Source organism: Heteronotia binoei, chromosome 7, assembly GCF_032191835.1.
Source record: "Heteronotia binoei isolate CCM8104 ecotype False Entrance Well chromosome 7, APGP_CSIRO_Hbin_v1, whole genome shotgun sequence".
Lineage (NCBI taxonomy): Eukaryota > Metazoa > Chordata > Lepidosauria > Squamata > Gekkonidae > Heteronotia > Heteronotia binoei.
The window spans coordinates 43,569,172-43,585,533 of record NC_083229.1 but is presented as its reverse complement, the minus strand read 5'-3'; the positions used below and the strand labels follow the sequence as shown (position 1 = coordinate 43,585,533).

Sequence of the window (16,362 nt, the reverse complement as noted above, 5' to 3'; positions counted from 1 at the left end):
AGGTCCCCACTTGTAGTTGCTCTGATATTAAGTCTCTGTGGGAAAAAATATCTTCCACTGTAACATTCCAACTGTTTTCTGAGGAATTTTCCTAGCCTTGCTATGTTTGTCTTAAGAGGAACAAAAGCTAAAATATTCAAGGTGACAGAATGTCTTCATTGTATAACTATAATTACTAATATCAATAAACATTGCTTTTCCCACCAGTAAGTAATGTATTTGCAAACCAATCACATGATTGTATGCACAGAATTCAGCTGTATTTACTAACAGATAAGTGCATGGGACAGTGGTCTAAATGACAGCAGCATGTTCCTACTGCTGTTGAAGACAAATTAAAATATACAGAGATAAATCTGTGTGACTGTTCAGGATCCTCAGGATCTTAGGGAAAGTTCAGGAAATTAGGACTTGCATTTTTCCCCCATGTGCCAGCCAAGGCCAGCCCTAACACTATGCAAAATAGACAATTGCCTAGGGCATGGCTTTTTGGGGATGCTGAATTGGGTGACCCCATGTGACTAGATGACATCATCAGTGCGGGAGGGGGAGGGGGCGCCAGAAGTTAGCCTCTCCTAGGATGCCAGACAGTCTAGGGCTGGCCCTGGTGCCAGCATGCTACTTCCTTTGCTACAGTTGATATCAGCAAGGGCAAGAGAGGCAGCTATATCATGGAGATTTTGCTCCAGTTTCATATTCAAATGAGTGGGTTTTATGGAACATGCATACAACATCTCCTAATTTTCCCATTATATCTTCACATGGAATCAGAAACTTTTTTACAGATGAAAGCTGGGAATTTAGAGATGTTATATCATTATAACTATGTAATGCTATAGCAATATGCCATTCCCAGTTTTCAAAAAATCTCATAAAGCTCTTAGTGGCACAAAGGGAATTGTGGCCAGGGGGTGGGGTGGGGGGGTTGTAGCAGAAACTAGACTGATAAGTCTGTCAAGAGTTAATGCCTAAAAAGTCTTGAGAACCTTTGGGGGAGGGCGGGATATAAATTTGATTAAATAAATAAATAACCTTTTGGGTGTCAGGCTTTTCAAATGGAACAACTGTTGGGAACTGACAGCTGAAGAGACAGTTTAGCCCTGACTGTGGACTGGAAAAGGGGCAGAAGGAGTGAGTGTATAGAGGTTCCCCATTCAAGCCAAAAATGGAAGAGAAGTATAGGGAAATATCTCTTTGGGGGGGGGGGGGGAGGAGTGATCCCTAGTCTGTTTATAGAAGGATTTTGGGAACTTGGTCCTTGCCTTCTAGACTTTAAGAGTCAGTGAAACTCCAAGGGAGCCAGTTTGGTATAGTGGTTAAGAGCACAGACTCTTATCTGGGAGAACTGGGTTTGATTCCCCATTCCTCCACTTCCACCTGCTGGAATGGCCTTGGGTTAGCCATAGCTATCGCAGGAGTTGTCCTTGTGAGAGCCTTCTCAGCCCCACCCACCTCACAGGGTGTCTGTTGTGGGGAGGGAGAAGATATAGGAGATTGTAAGCCACTCTGAGTCTCTGATTGAGAGAGAAGGGTGGGGTATTAATCTGCAATTCTTCAAAATATATGCTTGAGTGTTTAAGCAGAAACTGGAAAGAAAGCCTGTCATTTGTTGGCAACAAATTATTTGGGGTTAGTGCAATAATAAAATAAAATCAGAGATCAGTGGCATCTTTAAGACCAACAAAATTTTATTCAAGATATAATATTTTGTGTGCATGCAGCTTTGTTGGTCTTAAAGATGCCACTGGACTTGAATTTTGTTCTGTTGCTTCAGACCAACACGGCTACTGAAATAACAAAGTTACATAAGTTTTTATGTCTGTTCACCTCATACATCCTACATCTGATTCCACCTGACCTTTGCTCCTCTAAGTTAAATAAAACGTTTTGTTTATTTGGAGCTTTCAAAAGCCTCTTGTGTGCCATTTCAGAAGTAGTATATAAGGCAATTTTGTCTCTTTCAGTTCCCTGGACTGTGCCAGCATTAAAATAAATACAATAAAGCAACCGGGGAGGGGGGCAGCCATAGAGAAAGAAGAAGAAAAGAGATAAAGTGGCTGCTTAGCAAGAAAGGAGGGAAAGGGGGGAGGGAATCCCTGTGTGTGATGGGGGGAAGAGGATGAAATCACCATATCATGTATTTAGTCATGATGGAGTTTTTACATGAAGGGCATGGGGGATAGGGGAACCTCTCCCCCCCCCCCCTTACTCATACCCTTACACTCTTCAGTGGGAGAAAGGCACATGGGGAAGTGGCTGCATGTACCTGAAGAGCCCCATACACTATGAACACTTCAAATTGCACCCCTTCTCCTGATTGGGGATATGATTGGGGCAGACCCATATCTAAAGATCTCTGTATATATTGGAATATTTATCAATTTTTATGGTTTTATCTGTTTTAAAGTAATTCCCTTACATGTTTAAATATTGTTTAATTTATGTTGGATCTAATGTTGGAAGCTGCCCTGAGCCACTTGTGGGAAGGGTGGGATATAAATTCTAAATAAATAAATAAAAATAAATAAATAAAGATACTGGTCAGCTGCCATGTTTGGACCATGGGAAGAGGTGTTTCACATCAACACAGAATTGCTGTTTTTGTCCATAGTTACTCTTAAAGATTGTTTCTGCAGGATAAGCTAAAGAATCTGAAGGTAGCGAAGTATTTTTAAAATATATTTTTGAATGGGTATTTGCTTAAAAATTCTTTATATTTAGGATACTTTATTAGTACATTGCAGATTCCCAGAAGTTTAAAGATAACTGGCTAGCTACAAAAATACTGCTGGCTTTGTGCAACTGCAGCATGCAATTAATCATACCACTCACAGTTAATCCAACTCCAATGAAGATAAATATCATTCCAATGGTAATGTATGCACAACAGCGTCTTCGTGGGAGTGCACATCCAACAGAAGAGCTGAAAACAAACAGTAAAGCAAGACAAAAATTAAATACAGGTTTGACATGGAATTCAGAAACATTTCTTTAATATCAGAAAGAGGAAATGGGTACTTGGATGGCAAATGGATGAAAGATTGCTAAGGAAAATTGCAGTGAAACTGAATGAGTTCTTTGCATTCATTTTCACTGGTGGAGAATATAGAGGGGAATTTTTATTTCTCTTCCAAAATACTAGGATTTGCAGGCACCCACTGAAGTTGATGAGCAGCAGATTCAGGTCAGAACAAAAAAGGTACTTTTTCCATTCAAAGAGTAATTAGTTTATGGAATTCACTGCTGCAGGAATGTGATAACAATCTCTAGCTAGCTTAGTTTGCTTTAAAAGGGGATTAGAAAAAATTCATGGAGGACACATCAGTAGTTATTAGCCACTATGACTAAATAGAACTGCTGTGCTCAGAAATTTGCCTCTGAATAATAGCATTTGGGGCCACAATGGGGAGGCAGAACCTGCAGTTTTTTCTTGCTACCTACTTAGGAACACACATGGCCTTTTAGCTCAGCCACTACATTATACAGATCTTTTCTACAAGGGCAACCCTCCCTCACCTTAACCATCTCCTGATTCTAATAGGTTGATAGATTCCAGAATTATACAGTGGAGTCAGGCCAACGCAACTCCCACCGCAGTCACTAAACAGTGATACAAGCGAGGCCAACTGGCTCATCCTTGAGCACAGCATGAACAGTAGCTGTTTTGTTTACTACTGATATGACATTAATACACATTAACTGGAGGAAAACTGAACTGGCACCCTGACAAGATGGAGCAAGAGTACTCATGTCGCATCTTTTCCTTTCATCTTGCGGTGCCTCAACGCTAATATGTCAACAGTAGCATCCTGTTACCCGTTCCCTTAAACAAAGTGGCAGTGCACATTCTGAATGATCTTGTAAACCTCCAACCCAAAACACTTTCTAGGATATCCTCTGCACATGTTAGAGCCTGACTGGCACCTAGAGGTCAATAACAAACACACTAATTTCTGAGTCAATGCCTGGAAGATGCCTATGTTAGCAAAGCTATTCATTCCCTACCTTCACTGTACTATCATTTGCTGTCAATACCAAGCTGGCTTCCCAAACCCCCTCCCCACCCTGGGTTCAAGACAACATTTCATGGTATTTAGTCTGAAAAAATGCACACTGATTAGTTTATCCTTAACTTAGAGTACTGAACTTGGCCTTTAGTATGCACAACAAATAACAAATAGTGGGTAAATGTTACCTCCCATATATCAAACTGGAAGAAAGGAAGGATTGGTCATAATAGAAGAACAGCCTTTGAATCAATTTCTCATACTACTTTTTATTATCCTGAAATGGAAACAATGGCTGTAAGGGAAAGCTGTTACTAAGTCTATATGCGTTCTGCTATTTCATATCAAGCAGAATGCGGTATCTGGTGCAGAAATCAGTTTTCACTTTATTATGTTGGTTCTAGACCATTTTAAAAAACAGAAAAAGGCAAGATAATTTTCATACATTAATAGAATTACAGAATTAAATTTCACTTAATACAGAATTTTGACTGAATTTTTAAAAAACAGAACATAACAATTTTGTCCAGTTTTACATTTTGTGTGGCCCAGCAGTGAGCACACACCACTGGTCATTAGTGACTTCTGTTTAGAAGCACTTGAAAGAATACCCCCTATGTTTACCATATACCAGCAAGAGTACAGAGAAGTGGCACCACAAAAGTGTCCCTGGAGACTTGCTGAAGCTCAGAGTCAGAAGCCTCATTCATCAGTATTTTACAAGATATTTTGGGATCAGCTTCTGGTAAAGCGACTAGACATTAGTAGCCGAGGGATAGAAAGAGTAGCTATTAGAATGTACAGGTGTTATTTTATTCATTTGTTGCTTTTAATAGCACTTTGTACTTTGACAAAGCAAACTAGCAATACATGAAGTGTATTAATATCTGAAATAAGAGACGCTGCGTGTCATTATTCTATAAGTTGAAGAAAGTCTATCATAAGTCATAAAAGGAAAATATTCAGCCGAAGTGGCTCCTTTCATTGAACACTATCAGCTGAAGTGTGTGTGAAAAGAAGATGTGGATCCTTAGTATCTGACAAAATGCATGGCCTAAAGCAGGAAGAAAATAATTGAAAGGTGTACTCTCCTCTGTTTCCCCAACAATTCTGAGTACATAACAGCAATGTAAGCTTGCCAAAGCTAAACACAGTTTGTATTTCAAGGAGTGAGCTTTATGCCACACTGAGGGCCATACAAGCCAAGACACAGAGAGAGACAACTGTAGTCATTTATTTAATGATATTAGTTATATATGTCCAAATAAAATTCAGAATAGAACAAAGAAACCACTAAACTACCATGTGATCAAACCAGAAATGCTAAGGCCTAAATTAACTAAAAGTTCAGAAAGAGTCCACATGACTAGCGTGTGACTAGGGGGAAAAATCTTACTGGAATACCTTCAGATTGACTGACCTAAGGAGCTTTACTACAATAAAGAATTCCCAAGTATTCAAACTGAAAAGGCAACGACAAACTCAGTTGAGCACTGCTTATTGAGGTTTTCAGACTGATGTTCAAAGCTTTCTACTGGTCCAGACATCACAGCAATTAAGAAAGTTCTGTCAAAAGCATGATCTGAGAATTCCACAGGTATTTAAAGCTGTTTTACATGTAATTTTTTGTTTTCAAGGAAATGATCATTTCTATGTAGGAAAATGTGAATATATATTATACTATTGACACATAAGAATGAATATTTTACTCCCTTCCCTAACCCCAGACCATGCATTTGTATCAAACAAACCCATTCAGCTGAAAGGATTACAGTTCACTCATCTTACTGATGTCAAACCAAGTGCTGCATGCTAAACACTAGTTCAGTGAAGTTTCTTTTCTCTTAAATGTGTTACCAAACTTAATTTATGTTTGAGGTGCAAAGCGGTTTAATAGCCATTGTGGTATTGGGGTTACAAGTGCTGGCCCAGGACCTGAGTTCAAACTCCCAAGCTGCCATGAAGTTTCCTGGGGTATCTGGGGCTAGTCATTATTCTTTCTGCCTCTCCTACCCTACAAGCTTGTTGTGAGGATAAAATGAGGAAAGAAGAGCCACGTCATACTGAGCTGATTAGAAGAAGGGTGGGATTAAAATGCAAATGAATTAAATCTAAGAACTGTACATCACAGTGTGAGCTGCATTTAGTTACAGGCCACACCAATAGTCACAAAAAGACAACTGTCAGATAACATTTACCATAGTAGTACATCTTTATGTGCATATGTCTGAATGTCATGTTTCTTTAATACAGACAACACCACGTACTTGGTTTAAACTCATTTACTCAGCCAACACAAAAAAATAAAAATAAAAAATGAAGGATTCAGCTGGATACCTTAAATAAAGAATTGCAGTAGATGGAATATTTGGCCTTAGAATCAAAATTCTCAGATTTATGTTCACCCACAAAGCTCACTAGGTGCACCTGGGCAAGTTGAGTTACTTTGTAGGATTGTTGGGAGCATAAAATGGAAGTAAGGGATTCCATGTATATCACATGATCTCCTTGGAGGAAAGATGAAGTACAAATACAAACATCTGCTGACAAGTGTGCTTGAAATTTTAGGCTTCACTGGGAACAAATGTCCCCCTACAGCAACTCAAGTTGACGTTCAAAAAGAATTCAGATGGCACACCTGTATCAACTCCCAGATGTTTTAAAAATCAACTTCAGCTCATTACTGAATGACTAAAAGTTCTTTAATTGTGCTGATCTCCTGACATACTTGGAAATAGTGAATTTAATGGGGTGTCTCTAAACTTGGTTAAGATTCTGTACTAGATGCAGAAAGAACTGAAGTAAACATAGCTACTAGAATTTAGTTAGTATGCCAGTTTCCTGCTTTCTTTTTGTCTGTTTCCCCCTAATGGCTTCAGAAATGTGGAAAGAGCTGCAGCATTCACCCCTCTCACAAAAAAATATTTTCATGTAGGCTGCAGGTCTGCTGCTATACCCTTCCCCCAACACCTTGCTTTTTTGTTGCTTTCCATAGAATATATATACCATCCTCCTCCAGTACCCATGGATTTATCTGAACCAGCAAATGCTACAAATGTTCTAAGAGCTGCACACACCTCTGTGATGTTCAGCCATCTAATGCCATCTCATGTTTCCCTTACTTTTAAGATATTACTATGTCTGAAAATATATCTACTTAATATAATACAATAAAATAGTTTACAATCCGGGCTTTGTTAATTTCAGCTTTCCTTTCCTTTTAATGATAATCCAAGCAGCTGCAATCAGGCAAGAATTTTCAAAAGCTCTTGCCTTGGGAACCAGAGGAAAGCAGAAAGAAAGGTCAGATGACTTTCATTATCAATATTTTTCAGATGTAGAAAACATCTAGCTGCCCAACAGAGAGACCTAATGAGTGAATTTAATGTATTCCTAAAAATACACGCATCAGCAGCAGCATTTTTCAAACTTACATTTTTTTGCAATGTGGGCACTTTGCCAAAGTGTTAAACCTTAGTTCCATCCACTGTAAAGAAAAAACATAGGTGGGGGTAGAGAGAGAAAGTTGAAAAAAATGCCAGTGTGAATATTTTACTTCATGTTAGATGTCACAGGGGATCACAGCAAAATATTTTGATTCTCATTTTCTTCCGTCATTGGGATGCCCTTTTGAACACAGTATCACCCACCATACTTTACGGGTTGGGATTTCCCTATAAAACAATTTCCCATGATTTACAAATTACAAGACTATCTGAAATAATACAAACTATGGTTATAAATGGCAGCAGCAGCAATTTGATGTCATTTATATGGCTATTGTCCTAATTTTAAAATGAGGTAAGATCAGTGACTAAATGCATTGTTGGTAACTGGTCTGTTCCTTATTTTTGGCTAGAAACGAAGTTTATCATTAGTATGGAGATAAGTTTAAAATATACATTCAGACTCTTTCAGATTTCAATGGTGGGAGGGGGGAATGCTATGTTTGTCTGGTATTTCCCTGTATTTTTTTAGACTAGTAAAAAAAGAGCAAGAGTCCAGTAGCACCTTAAAGACTAACAAAATTTGTGACACAGTATCAGCTTTTGTAAGTCACTACTCACTTCTTTAGATACGGGTAGAATGTGAATCCATCTATCCTTAGGAGAGTGGAGTGATTTCAGATGCCAAATGACAATAGTAGGCATGATTGGATTAGGTGTGATGTGCAGAGGGGTAGTAGGCATGGAGAAATCAGCATTGGTAATGAGACTGGGAATTTAGGTTTCGATTCAGTCCAGGAGGATGCATTGTCTTGAGCTTCATTATCAGTTGCAATTCAGCAGTTTCTTTTTTCTAATCTCCCTTTGAAATTGCTTTGTAAGAGAACTGTAACCAAGGAATCTGTTGATGTTTGTATTATTTTGTTATGTAATTTCTGCATTACCATGTTTTTGCTTTGTTTCGTTTAGATTTTTACATGGTTTTAGATTTCCACAATCCTAATTCTATTAGATCGCTTACTGGATGTCTCATCCTGTTGACTGCATTGGCTCACACTGTTCAATCTGCCTTGAGTGTTAGTGAGAAAGGCAGACTATAAATAACATAAATAAAATTAAAAATGAAAATAGCCAGTAGACATGTAGAACCAGTGAGTTACCTGCCATATTGATATTCCGGAGGCATAATCTCATGTGGTTGTAAATAATGGGAGGGAAGAGATTGTTCCTTCTTGCTTTTCCTAAAATATGTCCACGTTGGTCAGGTCATGCCTGGAGTACTGTGTGCCATTCTGGAGGCCTCACTTTGAATAGGATATGGACAGAATGGACTGGGTACAGAAGAGAGTAACAAGGATGATCGGTCCAGAGACCAAGCTCTACAAGGAAAGGTTGAGGAACTTGGGAATGTTCAGTCTAGAGAAGAGAAGGTTGAAGGGGGACATGATTGTTCTCTTTAAGTATTTGAAAGGCTGCCAGAGAAGGGCAGAGAGCTGTTCGTGTTGACGGCAGAGGATCGGACTCACAATAATGGGTTTAAATTACAGGCAGAAAGGTACTAGGGAGGGAAATCAGGAAAAAATGTCTAAAGTAAGACTAGTTCAGCAGTGGAACTGGCTGACAAGGGGGTGGTGAGATCCCTTTCATTGGCAGTTCTCAAGCAGCAGCTGGACAAACACTTGGCAGGGATGCTTTAGGCTGATCCTGCACTGAGGATGGGGTTAGACTAGATGGCCTGTATGGTTCCTTCCAAATGTATGATTATGTAGCCAGATTGACTGAATTTCCTTCAATTCATATGCAGGGTCTTGGTAATATCAAGACTATTTCTAAGCTAATTTACTACTTGAAAGGATTAGCTTGAATTTCTTGCTTTTTACCCCATCCCATCTGGTTCATAATCAGGTTTTATGTATCCAAGCAGGTTTCACATTTGGATTTTCAAAACACAAAAGGTGTTTTGGGCATGGACATGCTGCTCAAAGAAAAACTAAAATATTCCATTTGTACTAGTCTTTTGGATGCACCTCTTTAGATCCTGCCCCACAGATACATAATATTCAGCAGTACTCCTAGTCAACGTATCCCTGTGATGATAGAGCTGGTTTAATTAAGATAAACTGAGAACAGCGGTTGTTATCTTTGGGAAAGAGAGGAGGGACAGGAAGGGAAGAAAGAATGAGTCAGATCAAAAAAGCTTGGGTATAAATCTGCATCCATAACAGTGCCAAGAGTACACCAGCACCATCTTGGCTCCACTTTTTTTTGCCACAGTGCTGCCTCAGATCCATCCATGTTGGGCTGCATAAGAAGGCTCTTCTTGGCTTTGCTCTTATGGAGAGGGAGGTGGCTCACTAAATTGAAATAGCCCCATCTGGCCATACTGGGCTTCAGTCCTTAAAACTCTTATCCAGAACAATCCCACAGACTCCAAGGGAAATACTGTAAGTATCAGCAGACATAAACCTTTGTATGAAATGCAACAATGGAGCTGTCCAGACAAGCTGGTGAAACAAACTGTGTTCAATAGCCAAAATTCATAACTCCATATAGATTTTTAAATGGGAAAAATCTAAATAAAGACATAAGACTCAGCGAAATTCAGAAAACACGGGTCAGTTATCAGTCTTGTATATTGTAATTATATAATTTTTTTCTACTACAGTTAAACTGGAATATATGAAGAGGAAGTGATCATATCTTTCATATTTGGGGTAAGGAGAACTTTGATGAGCTGCATAAATATTGAGGTACCCATTAGAATTAAGAGTTTCTCATCTTCAACTTCATTTACACTAAGCCCTTTATCCACTTTCTTGCCCATCTCTTTTTAGTTTCTTGGCTTGACAACAGTTTATTTAATTTCCCACTGAAACTATGAGGTCAGTTATAAGATAAGGAAAGCACAGTTTCTGGTTGAAACCAGACCTGCAGTTCCTTTATCAAGATCATCCCATCAGACCCGTCTTGTCTGTTGTACTTTTCCAAGAGATTAGCCTCAATGACTGAAGAAGGTTATCAGAAACTATAAAAGCATGGGATAATTTTAGGGAAACAAATGGAATCTTAACTATCATGTGAACTGTGTCAGACAAAACCCAGATTCTTAGACGAAACACATTTTTATTATAAACTTGGACCAAACGTATGTGGCGTGAGCAACTCTGTACCTCAGGACCAACTCTGGAAGTGATTATTTAAAAAAGAAAACTGAAACCTGGATTGAATATCTTAGGAACTCAAAGCTAGTACTTGAGAGAAGAGCTCTGGCCCACACAAATGCCTCTTCATAGCTATTTCTGACTTTTCAATAGCTGCAGGGCTCATTTAGAAAAGGAGGAAGTTTGGTCCTTTGCATGGAGCCTGTTGGCTATTCTTACCAAGAATGTATTTCCACAGTGTCCACACACCACTCTAGTGCCTTCTGGCTGAACAGGTATTGCCGGTTGTGCTGGTTGCTCCTCTGGAATCAGCATAACTGGACCAAGATTAATGATGCGTCTACTGTAGGAAGATGAAAAAAGCTTATGCCATTCTGTACGCAATATCCTAATTAATTTCTCTGTAGCTAAATATCTTCTGCAAAGATCATTCCAATTTGGCCCACTTGAAGAAGGACCACTTGAACAACAACATTTGAACAGCAACATTTCAAGACAAAAAATGGGTAAAGTAATACAGACAGTTTCATTTGACAACTGTTGATAATTTTTTGAGCCCACAGGCACTTTTGGAATTCTAACATAGAATGGTAGGCATAGCCACAAAATTGTTGCCGCAGGAAGTGCAGCCACACACAAAGAGGAAGCCTACGTGCAGGGCAGGGAGAGGGACAGTTTTAAAAAATAAACACTTGTGTGAGAGAGAATAAAACCAACATTGTGGTGGCAGCTACTGCTGAAATATTTTAATCTGCCTGGCCAATCAGATCTCTAGTAACCAGTCAGGAATCCTACTGGGTAAATGTTCCACCCACTTTCTAGAAACACTTGATGGGCACCAGCAAAGATGTCAGAGGGTGGCATGGTGTCCTTGAGGACCTTAAAGGGGACCCCTGATGTAAGTGTATGTATATTTTCAAACAACAGAAATTTAGAGTTATTTAAAAGCTTGCACAGAATGAAACTGTCACAGTCCAAAAAAGATGTAAATCTTTTCCTAGCTTCAGTCCAGAGTGGAACCAACTATCTTTATGATACCCAGACTGACTATAAATTCTAGAAGTCCCATTATGTTCCTGGCAGTCCTCCAGGCTTGTAATTTCAGTTGCTACACAAGCTACAATGGCAACGTTTGCTCTACATCTCAAACATTGCCATCCTAAGCAGACTTATACCCTTCTAAGCCCACTGATTTCAATTGCTGCTTTGGATAGTACCACAACTCTGTTGCGCTTGCTACATAAATCTACATTCTGCTCTAGCATGAATCCCACCCCCCATTATTGGGTACCATCTTGGGTGGAATTCTAGCAGGAGCTCCTTTGCATATTAGGCCATACACCCCTGATGTAACCAGTCCTCCAAGAGCTTACAGGGCTCTTTTTTGTAAGCTCTTGGAGGATTGGCTACATCAGGGATGTGTGGCCTAATATGCAAAGGAGCTCCTGCTAGAATTCCACCCCTGGGTACCATCATGGCCAGTAGTTAATGACCATATGAAGCTGCCTTATACTGAATCAGACCCTTGGTCCATCAAAGTCAGTATTGTCTTCTCAGACTGGCAGCGGCTCTCCAGGGTATTGGTTGGGGGAATCCTACAATCAACAGAGTTGTACCTCAGTGCCTCAATAAAATGATAGGCTACCACTATAGGAACAAAATGGATGGAAACCCAGCACACAATCCTTCTTTTGTTTCTTTATTAATATAGTATAGAATTGACTAATGACAGTGTGTGTATATATAAAATTTTGTACATAATTCTTTTACTTGGATATATTACAATACCAAATGACTTTTTACTCATTTTGATTTATTGCATTAAATATCTATAAGTGTCACAGTGCAATTCTATGCAGTTACTTTGTTCCAAGCTGATCAAAGCTTATGTATTTAGGGTACAGTATGTCAGCATAGAATTGCACTGTTAGTGTGTTTTTAACAAATGGTTCTTTAACTTTTATAGAACAAGTTGAAGAATAAAATGAACAGATCAAAACTTCAGTAACCAAGAAGTGTTTGTGTAAAGACTGAGAAAAGAGAAACATGATGAATTGTTCCAAATTCTTGGGTAATAACAATGCTGTAATAAAATTGTGACCAGGTTTCCAAGGATGTCCTGTTGTTTGTAATACATTGGGCATAATCTTTCTCAGAAATTAAAGGGTTCTTTAAAAAAAAAAAAAAGTCAGCGCAGTTATTAGGTATCTAAATCTGCAGATCGGGCCCACACTGACAGAAAGATGGTTTTTTTCCAAACTTGGGGGAAACCCAGGTTCACAGAAAAAAAAATAAAACTTACAAAAATTATATTGGGGTTTTAACCTTCCCCAAACCATTATCTGTGCACATGCAGATGACTTACCTCAGCTGCCAATACAATGGCTCTCAGGGGTCCTGCCTGCTGCCAGGGGGCCTGGGAGCCACCACTGCAGTTGTCTGAGTAAGGACAGCCCCAGTAGCTGAAGAAAAGACCAAGGTATGGAAGGGAGAGGGGAGAAAGATAGATGGGGGAATACTGACAGAAGGGGAGGGGGGTAAGACTGCAGAGAAAGAGAATGGGGTAAGTTCCTCAGAGAAGGGAAAGTGTGGAGAAAGATAAGGGGGGAGAAAGTGAGGGTAAAATGGAACTAGAAAGGAAAAAAGGGAAGGAAGGTGGGGAAATGGATGCACCCTTCCTGCAAGTTTCTTGTGGACCCCCTCCTGTACAATAAATATTCTTCTAATTTGAATGCGAACATGGCAGCAATATTTTTTCTTCCCTAAAAGGACTGATTTGAATATGCATAGGCTAGAAGACACAGTTTATGCAAAACTGATTTTAAAAAGAGCCAGTCTTGTACCATTCATTACATATTTTTTATGATTAAGGGAAACAAATAAGATGTAACTTCTACAACCCTTACCAGTTGGGTCTTGGACATCCTATTCTCCGTGATGTATCCTTACAGATAAGAAGACAATTACATGGGCATCTAACGTACTTTTTCCCTGAAGGAGGGTTTTTGATTGGCTGCATAAAACAAGAAAAACAAATTTCATATATAATTGTACTGTTGGTAAAAGAATAAAAATTCTGAAGTATTTGAACAATGAAGCAGATAAAATGATAAAGCAACTCAAGGCTGTAGACAGGACATGCTTGAGTGGTTTTACAACTACATTTTTATCCAGCTTTACTATTAGTTTTTCTTTCAACTTTAATGCTTTTTGCCATGCTAAGAGTCAATATTAGCTGTCTGGAAAGCCTTTGACTGACAGATAAAATAATTTAAAATGAATAAATAAATGTGATCATCAAGGATCATATGTTCTATGAAACAACCAAAACTAACCATCATTTCTTTACCTCAAATATACTGGAAGTATTTTACTTACCGTACATTTTCCCTTTCAAAATTAATTTCCTATTAAAACATTGATGTCAAACAGACTTTTATCTACCCTGAATTATTTTTTCTCTCTGCTCTCCAAAGCCCTTTTATGCATCTACCCCGTAATACTAGCTCAAGCTCTTCAGATCTTAAAAAAAATATTTTGTGAGGTAGGGAGCTGAACACAAGCGTAGTGATTTTCACTATTTTCCCACACACATACAACTGTAAGAGCCTGGATTACCCAGGTTAACCAAATTTTGTCAAATTCAGAAGCCAAGCAGGGTTGGTCCCAGTTAGTACTTAGATGGGAGATCACCCATGTAGCCAGAGGTGTTGTGTAGAGATAGATAGAAGAATCACTTCTGTTCATCTCATCTTGAATTCTCTTTACAACATATGAAGTACCTTGTGCTGAGTCAGACTGTTGTTCCAACAAATTCTGTAAGGGTAGGGAAGGGAACTGTTGAGATATTTTTAAGAAGACACTGCAAGACAATTGCAGTTACTGGGGCTTTTAATGGGGTATAAACTGTAGGTATCTTCTGGGTTATTTGGAGTTTTATTTAAAATGGGAGTGGTTTTAATTACGATTGGTGAGCTACAAGGAAAAGTAGAATATAAATACTTTTATTTATAAATGAATAATAAATACTGACTGGCAGTAGCTCTCCAGTGTCTTTCCCAAAACCAGTTTCTGGCATCTGAAAATACTTTAAGTGTGGAAGCCTAAACAACTATCAACACTAAATGGTTATCTGTTTTCAGTCACAAATTTACCAGTGGATTTTCTTGCCACAGTAATCTTCCTCTATTGAGCACCTTACCACTCTCCAGAGAGAAAGGACTTAAAGCATGTCACCAAGCAGACAGCCTATAAAACCATTTACCGTAGCTTCGTTGCAATCTGTGCATTTGACAACATGCTGGTGAAGCTTCCCTTCCAAGTTGATTAGCGAATGGCACACACGGCAATTGATTACAGGAACACCACTGGCATCTGGACTGGCAATGGCGGTATATGGAGGTGGCAGTTCGGCTGTGAAGAAAGAATGAAGAGTAAATTGCATTGGGGGGAATGCATGTGAATTGTGGAAAATTTTCTAGTTGAAAGAGTAGTTAAAGAAAAAGCATCCATAAGTAAGCTATTCACATGGGGAAAAATACTAACCTAACTCCTAATACAGCCTGCAAGTTAGCTTAACTGTCAATGATGAGTTACTTCTGGGCAAGCACAGGCCATCCCCAGAACTCAAGTCTTCCTGTTACAGAATTATTTCCTCAGTCTAATGCATTTGAACTAAGGTGGAACAGCGACTAATCCTTTGGTCCTGGCTTGATACACCCAGTTTCCCTGCAGTGTCTGCAAAAGAAAGTGGGAACAAAATGCAAGCAGTCTTAGCCAGATCAAAGACTTTGGGTGCTTTCATACATGCCAAATAATGCAGTTTCAATCCACCTCAGCAACTGTTTGCAAGTGCAGTTTGCCATTTCACACCATAAACTCCAATTGCAAAGTGGATTGGAAGTGTGTTGTTTAGTGTATGTGAAAGTGCCCAGAGCTAGTGACATCCCACAACAGGGCTGCAAGTATCACACTCCTGATAAAGTCAATTCAGCTGGATTCCATATTGTTCTCTCCTTTTAGCCCTGCAACTAAATAGCAAATCAAATAATCTTGTTCAAGATAAAGCTTTTTAAAATGGGCTTCTGACAGTACTTATAAAAGTATTTGCAAAACTATTTTGACCAATACGCTAGCCTACTTTAATATTGAAGGAAACAGTTTTACATCTACATTCTGAAACACTGTGGGAGGACTATTTTGGCATATTCCTCCATATTTGTGCCAATAGCGGTTTCTCTTTCTCACATGATGCCCAGACATGAGCATCAGAACACCCCCCAAGACAAAGTCCAAGAGCCAGCAGAGAGAGAACAGAATCAGGCATAGCCCACCTTAATCCCATCACTCTCACTGGAAAGAACAGAAGACTGAGAAAGCAAAGTATGTATTTTATTACTGTGCCACAGTTCCATCTCAGTGGGCGAGGTAGTCAACACTGATTTCAATGGATATAGAAGGATGTACTGGATTGCACTGCAATTTTCTCAGGAAACTTAATTTGGAACTCCTTCCCCAGGAACATTTGTCTGTGTCCTTCTATCAGTGTCTATTGCCAGTGGGTGAAGACTTTTGTGTTTCATTGGGCATACCCCCCACTAATGGTTAATGGCCCTCCTCCACAGTTTTGGTACTGTATGTCTGTGTGTATTGAATTGTTTTGTAATTTTGAACACTGGTTTCAATTGTTCAAACATTTTCATGTCCACCACCCTGGAGACCCCTGATAGAGTGGAAAGGTGGCACAAA

At 39.1% G+C, this 16,362-nt stretch overlaps 1 protein-coding gene and 1 long non-coding RNA gene across 2 annotated transcripts in view; one reads left to right on the top strand and one right to left on the bottom strand.

Annotated features, from left to right (window-relative positions):
• Nucleotides 1-12,726, top strand: part of LOC132575087 (uncharacterized) — a 33,046-nt gene extending 20,320 nt beyond the window's left edge. The window contains exons 2-4 of the long non-coding RNA XR_009555653.1: nt 10,119-10,167; nt 11,022-11,120; nt 12,581-12,726. This is a non-coding gene — a long non-coding RNA (uncharacterized LOC132575087). The remainder of the gene's footprint in view (nt 1-10,118; nt 10,168-11,021; nt 11,121-12,580) is intronic.
• Nucleotides 1-16,362, bottom strand: part of PIP4P2 (phosphatidylinositol-4,5-bisphosphate 4-phosphatase 2) — a 39,281-nt gene that overhangs the window by 3,304 nt on the left and 19,615 nt on the right. Inside the window, exons 2-6 of the mRNA XM_060243521.1 lie at nt 14,879-15,027; nt 13,521-13,627; nt 10,834-10,957; nt 7,442-7,494; nt 2,833-2,923 (exon numbers count right to left, since the gene is read on the bottom strand). Coding sequence (XP_060099504.1) covers nt 2,833-2,923; nt 7,442-7,494; nt 10,834-10,957; nt 13,521-13,627; nt 14,879-15,027 — 524 coding nt within the window. The remainder of the gene's footprint in view (nt 1-2,832; nt 2,924-7,441; nt 7,495-10,833; nt 10,958-13,520; nt 13,628-14,878; nt 15,028-16,362) is intronic.